The sequence below is a fragment of the Lipotes vexillifer genome, unplaced genomic scaffold (genome assembly GCF_000442215.2).
Source record: "Lipotes vexillifer unplaced genomic scaffold, Lipotes_vexillifer_v1.1 scaffold691, whole genome shotgun sequence".
Classification (NCBI taxonomy): Eukaryota; Metazoa; Chordata; class Mammalia; order Artiodactyla; family Lipotidae; genus Lipotes; species Lipotes vexillifer.
Window position 1 is genome coordinate 557,624 of NW_006788040.1, and position 19,447 is coordinate 577,070.

Consider the following 19,447-nt stretch of genomic DNA (forward strand, 5'->3'; position numbering starts at 1 on the left):
TGGATGGATGATGGATGGATGATGGATGGATGGATGGATGGTTGGATGGATGGATGGATGGATGGTTGGATGGATGGATGGATGGACTGAGGGAGAGAGGGAGGGAGGGATGGATGCATGGAGGGAGGGAGGGGGAGGGAGGGAGGGAGGGGGAGGGAGGGAGCCACACACAGTCCTGGAGGAACTCGGAGGAGGGTAGGTAGGTACACACACATACAAAATCGTGAGCTGGATGGGCTGTGCTGGGAGAGCAGAAATGGGATCACCAGGTCTAACCTGGAAGCATAGGGCCGACTTGACAACTTCGCGTAGGAGTGGGTGTGGGAAGTGTTCTCTCACAGACAGGATGGCAGGATGAGGACCTGGAGCGGAAGTAGACGATGGGGAGGGGACAGTACGGAGCAGGTGCAGGTGGTCTTTCCCCATCAATGACCTGTGAGCGGGGGGGTGGTCAGCTGTTGGTCGTGGGGAAGGTGTGCTGAGAGAGAAGATGGAGGAAATGGGGGCAGGGCTGGGGGCCACCTAGAATTCCGTGCTGTGCAGGTGGGGCTTTGTTCTTAGGGCCCCAGAGACTGAGGGCTTTTAAGCAAAGGAGGGACAGAGAAAGGAAGCATCTTTTAAGCAAAGGTTGGGCTGCTCTTCTGTACAAGGATGCTGGTGGGATGCATGTCTAAGAACCCAGGCAAAGGCTTGAGTAGCGCTGTGGTACTGGGATCAGAAAGGCCACAAATGACGTAACAGTATTGTTCTTACAGTCCGTAGTGGTTTTTGTTTTTTCAGTGGATGCTTGGCTATGGACAGATAGGAGTTTAGATTCAAGGTGATTGGGAGGATGGTCATATCACTACCAACGTCAATGGGTATAAAGTGTCAGTGGTTCATATTAAGCTGATGTTTATTGAGGGCCCTTCAGGAGCAAAGCATCGTGGTGAGATCTGGAGGTGATGGAGCCTTCGTGCCCTCAGCTTAAACGAGGGATAAGAAGGTTCCATCCAGGCGTACAGAAGCATCCTATTCAGTTCTTACGCACTGTGCAGAGGGAGCCCGAGTAGCTGTCTTTTCTCAGACACAAGGGGCCTAAGGAACTGAAACAGGTAACTCAGGAGGGGCTGGGAGGAGGGCGCGGCCAACGCCGCCTCCCGGGGGCGGGCTTCACAGGCAGGCTGTCCCCCAGTATCCTGGTGCTCTCACGGGGCGGCCGTGGCATCAGTCCTCACGGGATGAACCAGACTCCATGCCAGCCACTCCCCAGCGCGCGTCCTCAACCCCAGGAGTGCTTGGCAATGCCCGGGGACATTTTTCGTTGTTACAACTTGGCATCCAGCGGGTCGAGGCCAGGGTAGCTGCTAAGCATCATACAGTGCACAGGGCGGCCCCCACTGCTCCAACAAAGGATCACACAGCTGAGGATGAGAAACTCTGCTCCAGAGCAAGTCTCTTCCCCTCCTCCCCACATCTGCACACTGAGGGTGACCAGTGGTCACCAAGGGTCTTTTTTTCACTTCTGTTTTCTCTGATCAGATACTTCTCACACCAGTGTGCCCCATTGCTTCCGCTGAAACACTTGTCTGAACCCCTAGTTCTGTTGTGACACCCTAGAAGGATCCCACAGGGTCCAAGGGACAGGAACCTGGATGTAAGGAAGCTATCGAGGCCCGAGAACGTGTTTGCATCCCTGGACTCAGTGATGGACCCATCCGCTCAGGGCTGTATGTTGGGTGGGGGTCACTGCTTCCACTTCAGCTGACTGTCAGACCCTGAAGAGCATCTGTGTCTAAAGAGGTGTCCATGTTGCAGACGTGCGGGATCACCGTCATGATCCTCAATCTAGAGTTCAGCTCTCTGCGAAGGGAAAGAATTGACGTGACAGTAGCCTTATCTTAAACTTGTCACCACTGATTGTCAGACACGAGGAGAGAGCCTACAGGTGGTGGTCTGGGGAGAACTGAGCTCTGCCTGAGGTTGCCGAGTTGGTTCCCATAGGGAAAAAAAGGAACGTTTATAAATACTTTGGTAGCTATTGGCTTAGGTTCAAAACTCACATTTGATGTGACATGCAATCTTTTTGGTATTCTAAAATTAATTTTTTTTTTTTCTTCTTTTTTTGCAATAACGCGGGCCTCTCACTGTTGTGGCCTCTCCCGTGCGGAGCACAGGCTCCGGACGCGCAGGCTCAGCGGCCATGGCTCACGGGCCCAGCCGCTCCGCGGCATGTGGGATCTTCCCGGACTGGGGCACGAACCCGTGTCCCCTGCATCGGCAGGTTGACTCTCAACCACTGCGCCACCAGGGAGGCCCTAAAATTAATTTTTGACGTAAAGATTTGTAGTCACTTGTATTTATAAATGGATTGTTTTTGAGCTCATCTTTTCACTGTGAATGATGTATCGTACGTGTGTGTGTGTGTGTGTGTGTGTGTGTGTGTTTCCCCATCATTTAGCATGCCTTGAACGATTTCCCAACTTGTTTGGGGGGAAATTTTCGGCTCTCCCACTCTCTCTGTTATTCAAAAGCCACATCTGACCACTGTACATGTGAATTTTATTCCTATAACGTCCCCCGACGCAGCCAGAGTGTTGCATGTGCTGTTGGAAGAGCTTGGCCCACGTCATAAGCTGTTGACAGGCCCGTTACTGTCTCCTATTTAAAGTGGCTGCGTCGGGGAGCAGCTGTGATCACACAGGATCTGCGAGCACCACGTGCCTCCCTCAGAATGGAGATCATTACTATAGGAGGTTTTCTTTAACATTTTCCAAAATAGAAACAGAATCTTGGGTTTTGTTCACAAAGAATAATCAAGAAGACATTGGAAACAGATGCGCCTCAGGGCTTGAAAGACCAGACTTTCTCAGCACAACAGTCCAGAACCGAAGATCCGACAAGCATTTCCGATTGTTTCTTACTGAGTCAGACGTGGCAGAGCTATATTTATCAAATGGGATTTGTAGCGATCGGGCCCGTGTGCCGGGAATGTTTTTGGCACCGCTAACTTTAACTCCCCTCCCCTCGCAAAGCCCTCCTTCTGGTCACATGAAAGATTTTTTAAATTTAGCTCGGAGCATCTCTGTCAGAACACAGTCGTCCTTCTCTCCAAGTGTCTGGGCACAGCCCTCCGCTTCCAGCATCAGATGCAGGCAAGCACATGAGGGTTGAGAGCAGGAGGGGGTCCTCCGGCTTTGCACGCAGGAGCCAAAGCAGGTGGATTTGCCGAAACACAGGAGACCTTCACACAATCCCCTTTTATACGTTAAGGAACTCTGTGGGGTAGGAGCAGTTGTGTCATGAAGAGAGACTGAAGTTGTAGTAAGATTTAATCAACCTATATTCCTTTTCTCTTGAACCATGAACATGTTAATATCTCTGTGTATTTTGCATACAGAATGATACAAGTCAAGTTTTTAAAAATTATAGTATCTCATAAACAACAGATATAGTTTGTTATTCTATCCCATTTGCTTTTTAAATGCAGTAATTTTACATTTTTCTCCTTGGAAACAATTAGGATGCAAAGAATATTTCCAATCAAAATCTGTTTTAAAGATTGGCGTATGTTTGCTTGGTACTAATTTACCTTGTTTAGATTTTTTTTTTTCCAAATTAATGCTTTCAAGAGATGGAAATTACTGTGTTTTTCACTGCATATGAAAGAAAACAAGCGTTAGAGCGCCCTCTCTTGTACAAAGTGAAAATTGAAATATTTAAATAAATACTCTGAAGTGGAATTATCATCATAATTTAACTTATTCAGTAGCAAGAGTGGGTGGACGTTTTAGTTCTTTTTCCTAAATCACATTGATTTATGTACTCAACATCCTTATCCATTTTATAGAGTTAACTATTTTATATAATATCTTGCCTCAGATTATGTTATATATGCCTTACAAATAAATCTACAGGGTTGATCATTTTACAGGCATGTCTTACCATCAGAAATCTCAGTCATATCCCTTCTTTAATTTTCAAGTGAATAAATAAGGCCAGGGTTTTCTAGTTTGCATGTTTACTAGTCTCTTTTAATGCTAAGAGTATCTTTGTTTTTTAACTTTATTTTATTGAAATATAGTTGATTTACAATGTTGTGTTAGTTTTTGGTGTACAGCCACGTGATTCAGTTATATATATATATGTATGTGTATATACGTATATACATATATACACACACGCACACACATTCTTTTTCATATTCTTTTCCATTATGGTTTATCATAGGATATTGACTATAATTCCCTGTGCTATACAGTAGGAAATTGTTGTTTATCCATCCTGTATATAATAGTTTGCATCTGCGAATCCCAAACTCCCAATCCATTCCTCCCCCCCACCCCCACCCCCGCCATTGACAACCACTAATCTGTTCTCTATGTCTGTAAGTCTGTTTTTGTTTCGTAGATAAGTTCATTTGTGTCATATTTTAGATTCCATATATAAGTGATATCTAAGGTTAACTTTAAAAGCCAGCTTATTCAGCATTTTAAAAATGTAATCAAGAGTAAGAATAATTTCTTTATACAGTTGATCAAGCAGACATTCATTTTGTAAAGTTAGACTCATCCTTATTAATTTCACAGATGTGTATCAGATACCCACCGTATACTGCCGTTGTCTCGGCTACTAGCATGTACATTATTTTATTCGTTCCCGTCACCGTTTTGGTGACGGATATTGCATCATGCCGTTTACAGATGAAGAGACTGAGAATGGAGGTTTCCATGACTGGCTTACAGCCGGCAAACAGCCAAGTCACAGCGTGAACCCAGGGTTTCTGACTCTTAAGTCTGGGGCTGTTTGTAAGTAGGGCATGAGGGAGCAGTTCTTAGAACTCTGGAGGGTCTGGGAGCACAGGGTTAGTTTATATCTCTTATCCTCAAAGGAATGTAGTGCTTAAAATTACTGGGTTCTAGGGGGGGAAGTGCGTTCATCTTGGATGTGTTTTGATTTGACTGCAGTTCTTTGTATTGTTCAAGGAACTAATACCCATTTTTCTTAAAAAAAAAAAAAAAGTATGAAAGTTACCATTATCTCAAACACTAATTTGACCAATGCCATGCGTGTGACTTTCATTATCATAAATACCTGTTTGCTCATTTTTTTTCCAAGTGATATTTTACATTATCACTTGGAATATATTTGCTAAAGTATATTTTGGTACCATGACTTCATTGACCTGAAGCTCAGGAGTTGAAGTAAACATAAGCCTTTGCTCCTTCAGGACCTAATATATCTGATTGTCAATCTGATCATCAGTTTTTCTCTGGAAATGCTTATATGTTTATGGCTTTTGTATTTCTGCAGTTTCAAATGAGCAGTGACAGAACGTAATACCTTGCCCAAATATTAGTCAACAATGTTTGCTGTTACCTGAAACCATCTAGTGATGGATGGAATTTTCTTTATTTCTACAGTCACAGCCCTTTCAGACAACATAAAACCAAAGATAAGCATGAGATAGACCGAATGACACTCACCATGGTAAGGAGGTCAAAAACTATTTTTTTTTTTTGCATTATAATTTTCATGTTTCATTCCATCACAACCAGTATAAAAAAAAAAAAAAGCTTTCTTAAAACACTGGAAACAGATGCCAAGGCAAATATCAGGGTTTGCTAACAAGCAGTAAGAGAAAGATGTAGAAAATCAAGAACAAAACTAAGGAAATCAAACAAAAGGAACAATGACTGGGATGCAGAAGAGCGAGGAGACCTGATTCTTCTGGCTCCAGCCTGTCGATTGACTCTGAAGATGGGTAACTGTTCTGTGTTTCTTTAGAGTCAATGTTAGTTGGCAGTGAATCTGCAATTTTTTTTTTTTTTTAACACTATCCTTATGCAAGAAATGGCCTTTAAATCTGGTCGGGGGTGAGGGCACTGTTTCCCTGGATGCATTTTTGAGATCGTATTCTCCCCCCGCCCCCCACCCCCAGAATGTGGAACTTCCAGACATCTTCTCCCCTGAGCTGAAGTCCCTTCTGGAAGGCTTGCTCCAGCGAGACGTTAGTAAGCGACTCGGCTGCCACGGACGCGGGTAGGCCGTTGCTTCCGCCTTTCAGCGTCTTCACCTGGAAGGCAGAACAGTTCCTTTCAGTACATTGAGAATCTTCCATTTCAGTTAGAGGGGGGTCGGAGGGAATCGCATGGGAACTATATGTATATTGGCCCACGTGTTTTCCTCAGAGTCCGTGAACTGAACTTTAGCAAAAGGATCTTTGGGAAAAACTGTTTCTTCAGTTTAGGAAGGGGCTTGGCATGCACTATTCTGCTAGATGTCTAGTTTGCTTCAAAATTAAAATTTGGCCCTTCATATCCCCGCCGTCTGATCTACGAGGACTTGTAGACATTTGCTGTAAACCTCTTTAATGTGTAGATCTCTAATTTAGTTCTTAGTTAAATTTGTTCTCATGATTACAGAATCAGATATAGATATAATCTGTGAAAACCCCTAGGTCATCTCAGGCTGGGATAAGCATACCCAGTAAAGTATCACATGGATCATATTCATATTCCCAGGCTCAGTGTGCAGTATTTCTAAACATCACAGTGTTTCTTGGATTGCTTCGAAAGAAGCATATTTTACTTGCTGTCTTAAAGAGCTGGAAATAGTTGTCCCTGTGTGTTCTGTAATAGGAGAGAATTTTTGCAAACCGTTTCTTAGACTTCCGAATGCATATTTACTTACGACTGCTGTGGCTCCCTGTCTCCCGCAGTGCACAGGAACTAAAAGCACACAGCTTCTTCAGAGGCATCGACTGGCAGCAAGTCTACCTGCAGAAGGTACTCCTGCTGGGACCCCACCCCGGGTACCACCCACACTGTGCTCTCCACCTGCATCTCTGTATGCATCTCTATGTCCTGGCTCTGTCTCCGGGGTCCGCCCCAGCTCTCCATCCACAGCCCTGCTTCTTGCTCTCCTGTCCATGTGCTGCCTTATGGCTCATTCCCTTTGGAACAATTTCTCCCTCTTTGTTTATATGTAAAAATGTACGAGAAACGTTTGTCATACACTTAGATACCTTTGAGCCCAGCACCACATAATTTAAGAATTAGCATGATTGTATAGTAGCATAATCCCCTTGGCTTACTTTAAGCTACTTTTTAATATTCTCATTGATTCAGGAAAACACCCCAAATTCAAGTTGTTGTTGTTTTTTCTCAGTGTTGATGATCATCTGTGGACTCATCTTTGCACCAACTCAGACCGTTGAGGGATGACGCTCTGTTAGTCCTGCCTAATTAGGAATAGAGTTCGGGCTCTGGTTCAGTCAGCATTGGCCTCGGGACGTTTGTGGGTGTGGGGCACCCCACTCTGCCCCATTGCCGGCGTTAAGCTTCTAGCAAACTGGATCGTGGGGCTGCATCTCCTTTGGGGGCATTGTGAACTGTGCCCTGTGATTCGTGTGAGCTCGAATGAGCCCTGCACGGACTGTGACACCTTGATGTGTCACACTGAGATCTCTTTATAGAATAGCAGGTTGGGACCGGGCCCTGAGTCACCTAGTAGCTGAACCTTTCTTCTCTGGCTCTTCCAGTACCCTCCACCCTTGATCCCTCCCCGGGGGGAAGTCAATGCGGCCGACGCCTTTGACATCGGCTCATTTGATGAAGAGGATACCAAAGGCATCAAGGTACACCGGCGATGCTTGCTTTCAGGTTTTTTTTGTTTTGTTTTGTTTTGTTTTTTGAGGTTGGGGGATTTTTTAATTGGAAATCAGGCTTCATGATTGACTTAATACTGGCCTGTGTATGAACTGTAACTTACGGATGAATATCCATATATTTGACGAATGTAGGAGTGGTCAAGACCTGACTTAGAGGCCACGGCAGCTTTCTCTGGACTCTACCTATTTTACATTGGATAAACTGCAAAGTGGCCACATTCTTATTGATTTGGATAGATTGGTGGTTGATAGAAAACTCAGACATGTTATGAAGCAGGGAAAAACAGCCGGGTGATGGCAAACGTACTTGGCCTCATGCCGGACAGCCAGTCATCTTAGTTCTCCCAAATATCCTGGTTTCTCTGTGTCAGGATGAAAAGAGTAAACAGCGTGAATCATTTTGCATTTGTCAATCAAAAGTGAAATAATCACTTTTTTTTTTTTTTAATATATATAAGCATCTTCTGCATTTTTCAAACTTTGGTTCCTATCATTATTTTCCAAGTAGACAGGGCATAATTAGAGGTGGTGAGTCATGGGAGAAAGTCACCCTCTTTTGGATGCCGAGTCAGAGCGTGTCACTACATATCAAGTTCCCACTGCCCCCACTTTGTCAGCTTCTCCCAGCGTCTCCCCTCTCCCTCTGAGAGGCTCCCCTGCCCGTGTCTTCTCAGCTGCCTGCGTTTATGGCCTTGTGTCAGCCCCCCTGGTCTTTCCTACCAGGCAGCTGTAAAGGTGATTGGGGTGCTCACGTGGCCAGTTTCCCAGGATGGCAGGATGGGGGGTGGCGGGGAAGGTCAGGTGAAACACAGCAGAGAGGGCCTGGTCTGAGCCGTGGCTCCCCTGGGGACAGTAGCGTGACCACTGTGCAGACGCTCGGCATCTCTGTGGCCTGGACAGACAGGACCACCCTATAGCTTCGGGAATAGTCCTTTTACAGAGTTATCTAAAAGGATCACTGCTGTCACAGTAGAATTTTGTCATCAGACATACTTCTCTCCAGCAAAGGGCACTAAAAGGAAAACGAACATCACGTGGGAGCCTGTGAAAATTTTGTTGTTCAAAAGAGAGTCTCATGCCTTCAATTTTGTCAGCTGTATTCTGGGCTTTGGAGTCAGACACACTGTCCTCAGATCTGCACTTATTACCTAAGGGAATCAGGGCCATTTAGGGAACCTCAGGAGCATTGGTTTTCTTGCCTGTGAAGTGAGTGGTTTCATTGCCAGGCCTTCTCTGTGGGTGGGTCACCTGTGTCAGCCTCCTGGCATGTACACTAGGAGTTCCTGTTGTGGTGGTTTTGCTTCTTCCGGAACCAGAGCTGAGAAGGCTGTGTCTCTTAAAATGCAGCCAAAATAATACATTTGTTCTTTAAGGAGAAAAAAAAAAAAGCTCACTTCATGTAGAGCTTTGTTTTATTCATTTCTCACATAGGCCGAGTCATAAAGACCAAGGCTCTCTGACCTTACAGGAGATGGAACCATTTGTATATAAAGCAGACTTGTCCATTTCAGAGCAACTACTTTGGAAAGGAGGGTGTTTTCACTTTTGCCCAACTCTGCAGAATCTGCCCCAGTGTCCCTCATCGCAGGGTGCTCTCCTGGCCTCAATGCTCTAACACTGCACCGCACACACACATACACACACACGCATGAGCGTGTTCACACTCAGGGCACACAAAGGTTTCAGTGCCAGTCTTGGTTTGGGTGTCTGAAGAAAGCTGAAAAGGGGAGAACTGTACACACTTTGATCTCAGAATCGGCACGTTAGGATAACAAGTCAGTAAGGGTGGGTGGAGAGCATCCTGATTGGGACCAGGTTGCAGGTTCCTCCAGTGGTTCAGTGACTCACTCAAGGCGTGTGGGCAGGAGCCTCACCCTTGGTCTTTCTCCCTTTTCCTTCTAAATAACTTGCCTCTCTCCCGTACTTATCTCTCAGGCAAGGGAGTGAACAGGCTTCTAGAGAGATCCCTGCTTTTGAAAGACGGGGCTATTTTTTCCTATCAGTAGGATCGCTTGTCTTTCTGCCACAAAACTGTAACTCAAATCTGTAAAACCATTTTCTTAGCTTGCTTTCAGAGTACAGGCTCACTTAGGGAGAAGAATGAAGAATTTTGAGTAATAGTTTGAAAGAGAAATGCTATCGTTAAGTGTAATTTTTCTTATAGCACCTCTGAAAGGCCACATTGCCTAAAGTCTCCATGTATCTCGAGACTTATGATCATACTGTTCAACTTGGATTCATTGGAAGGCTCGTGGGCTAAATGGTAAATTTGGCCTAGTGGACCTTTTAGTTTTTTCTCACTTTACAGAATAATGGGAGGGTGGTTAGAAAGCCCTCCTGGCTCCTCCCTTGTAACTGTATCTAAAACCATAGGGATCTGTTTTCACAAATAAAATAACCTCACTATAATCGAAATTATTTTGTTGCCAGATTCTTGTCATCCTTTAAAGAAAACCCTATATATGTTAGTTTTCATTGGCAAAAATGCTGTGAAGATGCTGTAAAAGATTGGGCTGCATCTGACCGACCCAGGGATGGAAGTGAAGTGCCCATAGTATATCACCCTGTGTGGATCCCGGTTGTTGGATTGTCTTTCTTTTTTTTTTTTCTTTTTAAAAGATTTTATGGAAGTATAGTTGATGTACAATATTATATAACTTACAGGTGTACAATACAGTGATTGACAACTTTTAAAGGTTATTCTCCATTTACAGTCATTATAAGATACTGGCTGTCTTCCCCGTGTTGTACAGTACATGCCTTGGTCACTCGATTGTCATCGGTGGAGGTTTATGACAAGTAATAAATTGTCTCTTAATGGTTGTAGGCTGTTGACGAGTTATCTTCCTACACGCAGTTATGGTGCTTTTGAATCTGTTGCCTTTGTAAGCATATGTTAAATCATACATATCTTGATTTCTTAACATAATAAGCTTCTTGATTGCGACCAAGAACCCTACAAGAACTTCCCTTTGGTGATCTCTGAGCGCTGGCAGCAGGAAGTGGCGGAAACTGTTTATGCAGCAGTAAATGCAGACACGGATAAAATCGAGGCCAGGAAGAGAGCTAAAAATAAGCAGCTTGGCCACGAAGAAGGTAAAATAGCTGGTGTGTCTGAAGATATTTCTAAAGCAATGAATTTTCAAGATCTCTTGTAAAGCTGAAAATAGTACCTGGGTCATAAAGTACTTTCCGGTAGAGTGGGGGAAATGCCATAAATTGTTTTCGTTTTACCTGGCTTGGAAAAGATCAGTGTGAAATGATATCTCAAAGTCTTTAATTTTTTAAGAGTTTTTATTGAAATTGAGTTGATTTACAATGTTGTGTTAGTTTCAAGTGTACAGCAAAGTGATTCAGTTATACGTATATATAAATATATACTTGATATTTCAAAGTCTTTAGTCCACATATAGATAATATGTATGGAGGCCGTCGGCAGTATTTTGTCAATACACCTTCTTATCTTGGAGTTTTGGGGCCGGTTTGGAAGTTTTCTCACTTAAAGGTTAAGTATCACGGTGGCAGCAACAGGGCCAGCTTCCTGGGTGTCTGGCCTGTGTGGTGTCATCAGGCCGCCGACCCAGGTTAATGCTCTGCTGGCACCATCTTGACATTCTTAATAATTTTTTAACAAGCGGCCTGCATTTTCATTTTCCACAGGGCCCCGCAAAGTATGGTGAGGAACTTAGTATTACATGTTTACTTGTCAAGAGACATAAGTGTATGTACATACATTTATATTATAAACAGCACGAAAGAGTCACCAGGGCCGAACTGTGGGGAGGGGCCGAGTGGGCGCGTCGAGGACCCGAGATTATCTAAAGCCACGGGGAAAGTGGTGGAAAATTGACCATCGCCATTGCCAGAAAGAGCGACTTATGGCTTTATTCTTTTCTTAAGCTCCCAGTTTGGCTTCATACTATACCTTGTGTGGGCTTTTATTCCTGAATCTTGGCTAAACTCCTTAGGCTTAACCTGTTGGCCTCAAAAATACTGGGCAGTTAGTTGCACTGGCTTGTGTACCTCCTCATTACTGTAGTGACTGGTTACGTGCTCTTATTTGGAATAAACATGACGAGTACCTCTCCACTCAACTCCACTCATACGATCACAGATAACTGTGCCAAAAACCAACAGCAGAAGAAATACCAAGAAGAAGCCATCCCAGCATTAAGAGATATTCCTATTAGTGAAGTAAACCAAATGTTCTTTCTTGCAGCCAAAGAACTTTACACCAAAAGCTGAATTGTATGTAGACTAATACCAAACGCTTATTACAAATTTTTGATGTAAAAATTTCGACCATAGTAATTTTGACTATCTTTCTGATTAATATCCAGTATTGAAATGTAAAAAAAAAAAAAAAAGTTGAACTTCTCTTAGATTAAGTTCTATTAATATTATAAATGTTATCAAGGGACTTCCCTGGTGGCGCAGTGGTTGAGAGTCCGCCTGCCGATGCAGGGGACACGGGTTCGTGCCCTGGTCTGGGAACATCCCACATGCCGTGGAGCGGCTGGGCCCGTGAGCCATGGCCGCTGAGCCTGCGCGTCCGGAGCCCGTGCTCCGCAACGGGAGAGGCCACAGCAGTGAGAGGCCCGCGTACCGGAAAAAAAATAAAATTAAAATGTTATCAAATAGTAGTTACTAATGGACAGAATAAGTAAAACCCTGCATTACCATATAGCAAGTATCCCTCCCCCCCCAAAAAAGAAAAAGAGCCACCAAGCCATATTTTTATTTACCATATTTGAGTGCCCTATTAGGATTTCCAAAGGAGAATACATAACATCCAGTATTAAATAAATCAGTCATCTTTGATTCACCAAATATTGCCACTCTTGATTTTTCTAAGACTTTATGGATTTTGGATATTTAAACTTATTGTGGTTAGTGATGAAGATAGCTTTTTGTTTTACTTCTAAGCAAAGACCTTTCTAAGGTTAACGTATAATAAGAATGACCGGAAACAATTTCAGTCTGTGAACAATTTGCTTTGGTGGGGGTATCTTGGTGCAGGATTCCTGGGTCTTGTCGACCATTCCCCAGTAGCATTTATCATCTGTTTAGAAAAGTGTCCACCATACTGGATGAATGACTCCTTACCTAAAAGTCACCTGAGTGCACCAAGGGAACGTGACAGCCCTTTAACTGTGTTCACCTCCATTCTGCAGGGAAAGGGGCTTCATTTCTAAGCCGTTCTTGAGAGAATGGGTCCACTGAGATCACTCTGGACCACGTTTGCTGTTACGGATTTTACACAGGAAATTTTAGCCTCGGTAGTTTGCTCAAGGGAGAGCCACGATGTCACTAGAATCTTGACAAATTGGACCCAGAAAAAAATATGTATGTTAATGACCTTGTTGAAGTGTAGGCTTTTAATTAGAGCTGTAATTAGAACGTCTAGCAAATTAATGAATTATTCTCACATGTAATTAAGTAATTTAGGAATAACTAGATCTTGGTTGAAGATCTCAGAAGAAGTAAAATTATAAGACGTATACTTTAAATGTACTTGACAAATGCAGACACCTTTTCCATTAAAAGGGCAACTCCGTGAACCACACCCCATCACCGCGGACCCTCCCGAGGCCCCTCCCTCCTTCATTCTTCTCCTTCCTGCTTGTGTCCAAGTGACACAACATGGGTTTTGCTTATTTGTTTATTACCTGAATCTCCCACTAGAATGTAAGCTCCCACAAGGCGAGGACTTTTGTCTCTTTTATCCACTGCTGTGTCCAGAATGCCTAGCACATGCCCAGCACCTAGGCATTCATTCCCTTCATAGTTGAATGAATGAGTGCGTGAATGAGTGAATGGTTTTAGCACAATCACCAAATCCTCTATGGAAGGCAAAGTAAGCCACTTAAAATTGACCTTTTTTTTTTTTTGGAGACAATACTTTGCTGTAAAACTGTAATGAGAACCCAACACTCATGTGAGTTAGCTTGGCCTCCCTACATAACCGTATATATGAAGGATAATTATAACCTTAAGTGGAGAAAAGACCAGTTTTTGACCCTTGTGTTACTTTGGCTTCTTTGGACAAGAAAATCCCCTCTCTTATTTTTTTTTAAATAACATTAAAGGGAGAAGCCCAATTCCATATAAAGGCAAAGGTACTTTGGGCATAGCTTGAGTTTAATCACTCTCTATTCCCCAGTTATCACCCTACATAATGAAAATATATTTAGCAAACAAACCTTGACCCTCTCAGAGCAATAGAGGAACATCATGAATTTATCAGAATATTGAGAAACAGCCATTTAATATGTTAGTAGAGAGCTGAAGAGACCTGTTCTTTAATGTGTTTAAAACTAAAATAATGATTTCTATAGTGTGCTGTCTTTATAGAAACTTGCTCTTTTTCTAAAAAGTGTGTCATTCTTTTTTTCTGAGAAGCATATAGACATTCTGGTTCAGACCCTGCTAAATTTCATCGTTGTGTTCCGTGCCTCAGATTACGCTCTGGGAAGAGACTGCATCATGCACGGGTACATGCTGAAGCTGGGAAACCCATTCCTGACTCAGTGGCAGCGTCGATATTTTTACCTCTTTCCAAACAGACTTGAATGGAGAGGAGAGGGCGAGTCACGAGTAAGTCTGTGGCATCTTCCCGAGCACTCGTTTCCGTGGTGATTTCACATCGCCAGTGTGTTTTCTCAAATCTCCCTCTAGGTCCTGTATCTCTTTTAACATGTATACATGAGATTTTCATGTTCAGACATTAACTTTTAAACTTCTGAGTCAAGGAAGGATTTGGTGCTCCCTGAAAATAGAAGGTGCCTTCCAGGGAGGTCAAAGCAGACAGGTTTGAGGAGGGCTGGTGAGCGGTTAGGTGGATCAAAAAAGGGGAAAAAACTGGGACTTTGGAGTCAGAGGTGTTTAAATCCACTGCTCTGTGTCTCTGGGACTTGGAGCACATTATGTCGACTGAGCCTCAGTTTCCTCATCTATAAAATGGGAGAAGAAGAAATGGTAACGACTACTACAATTGTTGCAGATTTATCTTGGGCCTCGTGCTGTAGACACACAGACACAAACACACACACAGACATGCACACACACACTTTTAATTTGTTTAGCAACCTTTGAGGTCCAAGCCTTATTAAGAGAGAACCAGGGCTTAGAGAGGGAAGGTCTGGTACCAGTGACAGGTGTGGGTGAGGAGTGATTCCGACCGGGGTCTGCCTGTGCCCCGTGTCTCCGTTACGAGGCCTCCCTGAGTCGGGGTTGAGTAAGACGAGGTCTGCGGTGCAGGCTGAGAAGCTTGGCACCCAGGCCAGGGCACCTGACCCCCCTCCTGTTGTCTCCACCTTGCTGGAAAATCGGAAGTGGGTTTTATCGCATTAGATGGGAAGATACAGCCACCCTGTAAGGTCCTTTCGAGAGCTAATGTTAGTGAACAAGAAAAGAGAAATTTCCCATCTACACCGTCCCTCGTAGCAAGTGGGGCAGCATTTATTAAGCGTCTGCTGTGTGGAGCGCCCAGGGCTTGTCTCCATGGAAGGTGGCAACCCATGTGGAAGGAGTTCTGCTCTTGGGGAGGGAATGGTTTGTCATCATAAGCAGGACAGTGGTCCCAACTGTGAAAAACATAGTTGGTGTATTGGAATATGGCCCCTGTATCAGAATATAGCTCTCTGCTGGCCGGAGCATGGAAAATGGTGAGCCCAGATCTGGTGTGTTTGACTTGGGAATGTGTTTTGCAAATCCTTGTTGGTGAAGACGCCATTTAATTACAAGTGATTGCTACTGTGTATGACCACATTCTTCATGAATGACCATGATCTTCTCACTATTGCTAGTGCCGTAGAAGTCATTTTCTAAAAATTCATACATCTGGGATCTGAGTTATGATTAATAAGACTCTATGGGGGTCCTGAATTATAACTCAGGTACTGGTAAGTATTGTATACTATAAAATATACATGTTACATAGAACATGATGATACATGGTGATACATAAATACAAGATAATTATATTTTGTATAATATTACATATGTATTTTTTACCTTATAGTATACTTACTAGCACCTGAGTTATAATTCATACGTATATCATTATATAAAGTTTATTTCCAGATAATGAGTGGCCCTGGGCATAGTATGCGTTTACTATGCTATCTACTCGGCAGTCACTGTTGTACACTTTGAAAGGAAATTGTTTCGCTTTTCAGGATATTCGAAAACTAAAACAAAAATCTTCTTTTGCTTACCATTGGATATGATAAATTATCTTGGTTTTAAAATAGTCAGCATTTAGCGTTGATTCACGAAGCTACGTAATGTGCCTGGGTAGATTCGTAAGTTTAAGTAAGGGAAAAAGAAAACGTGGTTTTATGATGGTGGTGGTTTTCATTTAGGATTCCTGGAGTATTTATCCCAAAAAACATAAAATGGTAAGGTGCTCAGAGGCACTGTAGCATTCACCGGAAGCAGTGATGCTGTAGACCCAGCGGGACAGTCGTTTAAGGACGTCACCTGTGTTTATAACATCATTTCGACGTGATCAAAATATCAGTCGCTTACAAGCTAGCGTGACTGAACTTTTACTGGGCTGCTGGGTTCAAAGCCAGCGACACACCTCTCGCTCATGTAGATCGTAGGTAGCGGCGTCATTGTTCCCTCATAGCAGGATTGATCGTGTCTAGGCAAGTGTGTGATGCAGGAGAGGTACGTGTGATTCACACTCATCCCCATGTTAGTACTGTGCTGAGGGAACAGCTTTGCTTTCTGCCTTATAGAGACGTTCCTTTCTTTGCAGCTTTCTTTGAGATGTTATATTTTGAATTTTCGTACATTTCTTTTGTAGTCATTTCCCCCCACTTCTAGAATATCATCAAAGAAAGAAAGATGCTGATTTTTTTTCTTTACTTTTTCTAAGTTGGTAGTTTTCAGTATTATTTATTAACTTAATTTTAAAAGTCATGCAATAATGTAAAGTAACTTATCATCTTTTATTTTTACGGTCAGCAAAATTTACTGACAATGGAACAGATTGTGTCTGTGGAAGAAACTCAGATTAAAGACAAAAAGTGCATTTTGCTGAGGATAAAAGGAGGGAAGCAATTTGTCTTGCAGTGTGAGGTGAGTGTTTATTTGTATTTTTTCCAGAGGTGAAAGTTAGAACAATTATATAAACATTCAACAAAGGTGCCTGCCTGGTTATCAACCATTTTCTTACTCCATGCTTTATCACTCACGAACTTAGCAAGAAAGTTGGAAGATACAAGGATCTCAGCAAATTAACAGTTATTTTAAAAGAAGTGTTTCTTAGAAAATGGCAGGAGGAAGGACAGGAAATAACGTGATTACCCTATCTGGAAACCATCCAGTATTTAATGGGAGCCTTGAATTGTATTTGTTCCACAATTTTCCACATCTGATCTGATCTTTCAGCATGTTTGAAGTTGAGGTTTGTGTGTTGAAATAAACATAAGATCCCCAAGTAACTCTTAACAGGGGAAATGCCATCTTTCTCTCCCCAAAGTTCTATTGTACCCCGAACTTAATTCCTGAACACTTCTCCTGGGGTGTGGGGGGATGTTTGGTGGGGGGTGAGAAAAGAGCGTATTTAGAGGGATAAAGCAGTAGTAGATACAAAGACGTGTTTGCTTCACGACTTCAACACTTTTCTACTGTGTGTGTGTGCGTGCGTGTGTGTGTGCGCGCGCGCGTGCGCGTGTGTGTACGTGCTTGTAAAGAGCATATTTAGAGATAAAGTAGTAGTTGATGGAACAACATGATTAATTACTTCATGACGTCATTGCACATGTGAAGGTGCTTCTGAAATTTGACAGAACTCCTGGTATATTATTTTCTAGACTCGAGTTATTTTAGACATCAGAGATCAAAGGTGATCTTTCAACAAAGTCAAGGCAGCACTTCTGTGGGTTGTAGGAGGCTCTTCTGAAGGGCTTGGTCCCTCTTCTGGGCAAGGGGCCCCTGGAGGAAGTTCCTGCGTGACCCACCCCCCGTTACTCACCGGCCGCGGGGTGGGACATGGGGTGTGCTTTCTCTGGGGGGAAGGGGGTTCCAAGGACTGGCCAGAGGTATCCATGTGTGTCGGCGAAGCCAGTGACACTATCCCAACTCCTCCGCCTCTTCTGTTTGCCTTCAGAGTGACCCAGAGTTTTTGCAGTGGAAGAAAGAGCTGACGGAGACGTTCACCGAGGCCCAGCGGCTGTTACGTCGAGCCCCCAAGTTCCTCAACAAATCCCGCTCGGCCGTTGTGGAGCTCTCGAAGCCGCCCCTCTGCCACAGGAACAGCAATGGCCTCTGACCCCTGGCACAGGGAGGGTCCCACGAGACGGCACCTCCTCCGGGAAGTCCATGTGGGCTGCTCGACCCGCGAAGTGGAGCCTTTGGGAGAAGTGTGAGGATGAGAGATGGAGTCGCTCACCTCCGGGGTGCTCCATGGCTGGGGGGGCCCAGGACTCTGAGATGCTCCTACTAGGAGTGGCGACCACCCTCAGGCTTGGGGGTGCCTCCTCCCCTCCTGAGGGTCTCCCGCCACGATCGCATCCATCTGCCCTCGAAACTACTGAAGAAACGAAGTTCTCTTTCTTTGCCACACAGTTCTTTTGGTTATAGATGAACCTAGAACTTGAAATGATTCCTACTGATTGTGTCACTTTTTGCATCCGATATCAAATGTATCTCAGGCTTGCCAAGATGGGATCGAACAGACTGCCGTTCAGGTCGCCCCAGCGTTGCCACGCTCTGTCCATAATCAGCCCAGGCTGGGTTTAGATGTCTTTGCTCCATAGTCCTGGCAGGATGGCAGACCAGCTGGGTGTCCTCTGTGCCCTTGAGAACCAGCCTCTCGTTGTCTCGGGGCTTGAAAGCTGCAGAGGTTTTCTGAAAGGGCTGCACCTGGGCTCTCCCTGTGGGTGCCACACCCACGGGTACCAGCCTGCCTCTGACCGGGAGCTTAGGCAGCTGGGACCAAGGGCGTGGGAGCCACTCAACATCGAAGGCATAGATGGTTGGAGGCTCATGGTGGCTCTGCAGGAGAGGCAGTGGTGTTTGCATCTCACGGTGACACAGTCATTTTCAAACCATCAAGTCGGTGCACTTCCCCTGGGTGCACAGGACCGCCTACGGGCGCCCATCTTGGGCTTGGACTGGAAGCGGTCGTGAGACACAGCAACTCTGGTTCCCTCTGGCTGACCTCAGGAAGCATCTGGGTAACGGATGTGTCAAGGAAGGAAACTCTGTTTTACCTTTTAGTATAATTTAAAAACGAATTTTATTGAAAAAAGAATGCTGAAGATGAATGTGTCAAAATGGGTTAACTGTGTATATTGACTTGCATTGTTGTTCAACTGTCAGTAGCGAATAATTCTCTGCCCTGGCGGGTTGTTCTGTGACAGCGACGGCCTGATCCCAGTGGCCTCCTCTCCCCGTGGTTCGTTTCATGTCCCAAATAAGTGCTGGTTTATAAGAACCAGTGTGTTTCCCAGCCAAGTCCTCCGTGTCATCAGACTAAAAATAATAATAATTTTCAGAGTCCACATATTTGTCTTTTCTTAGTGCAATTTTATTGTCTGAGTCGACTGCTAACAATTTAAATAACTTGACATCGTAATTATCTGCATCCTGTCCTCAATATTTTTAGTGGTTCCAAATCTTTGTGTTTATATTTGTGTGCCGCACTCACTGGGAAAGTAAGTCCTTTTTAATGAAACCATATCTTGAGAGTTTGGAAGATAATTACCGAAAGAGCCTTTTGTTTCATAGGAGTTACCTTGGAAGAGAAACTTTGAGGTTCACTATTTATCTCAACTACTA

The 19,447-nt window shown here is 44.0% G+C and overlaps 1 protein-coding gene and 1 pseudogene across 1 annotated transcript in view; both read left to right on the forward strand.

The window, feature by feature from the left end:
* Positions 1-18,600, forward strand: part of GRK3 (G protein-coupled receptor kinase 3) — a 119,458-nt gene extending 100,858 nt beyond the window's left edge. The window contains exons 14-21 of the mRNA XM_007461132.1: positions 5,403-5,469; positions 5,921-6,021; positions 6,701-6,767; positions 7,523-7,618; positions 10,585-10,747; positions 14,112-14,248; positions 16,628-16,741; positions 17,775-18,600. Of these exons, the coding sequence (XP_007461194.1) occupies positions 5,403-5,469; positions 5,921-6,021; positions 6,701-6,767; positions 7,523-7,618; positions 10,585-10,747; positions 14,112-14,248; positions 16,628-16,741; positions 17,775-17,936 (907 nt within the window). The 3' untranslated portion in view covers positions 17,937-18,600. The remainder of the gene's footprint in view (positions 1-5,402; positions 5,470-5,920; positions 6,022-6,700; positions 6,768-7,522; positions 7,619-10,584; positions 10,748-14,111; positions 14,249-16,627; positions 16,742-17,774) is intronic.
* Positions 11,325-11,896, forward strand: LOC103069392 (phosphatidylinositol N-acetylglucosaminyltransferase subunit P pseudogene; annotated as a pseudogene).
* Positions 18,601-19,447: the final 847 nt, after the last annotated feature.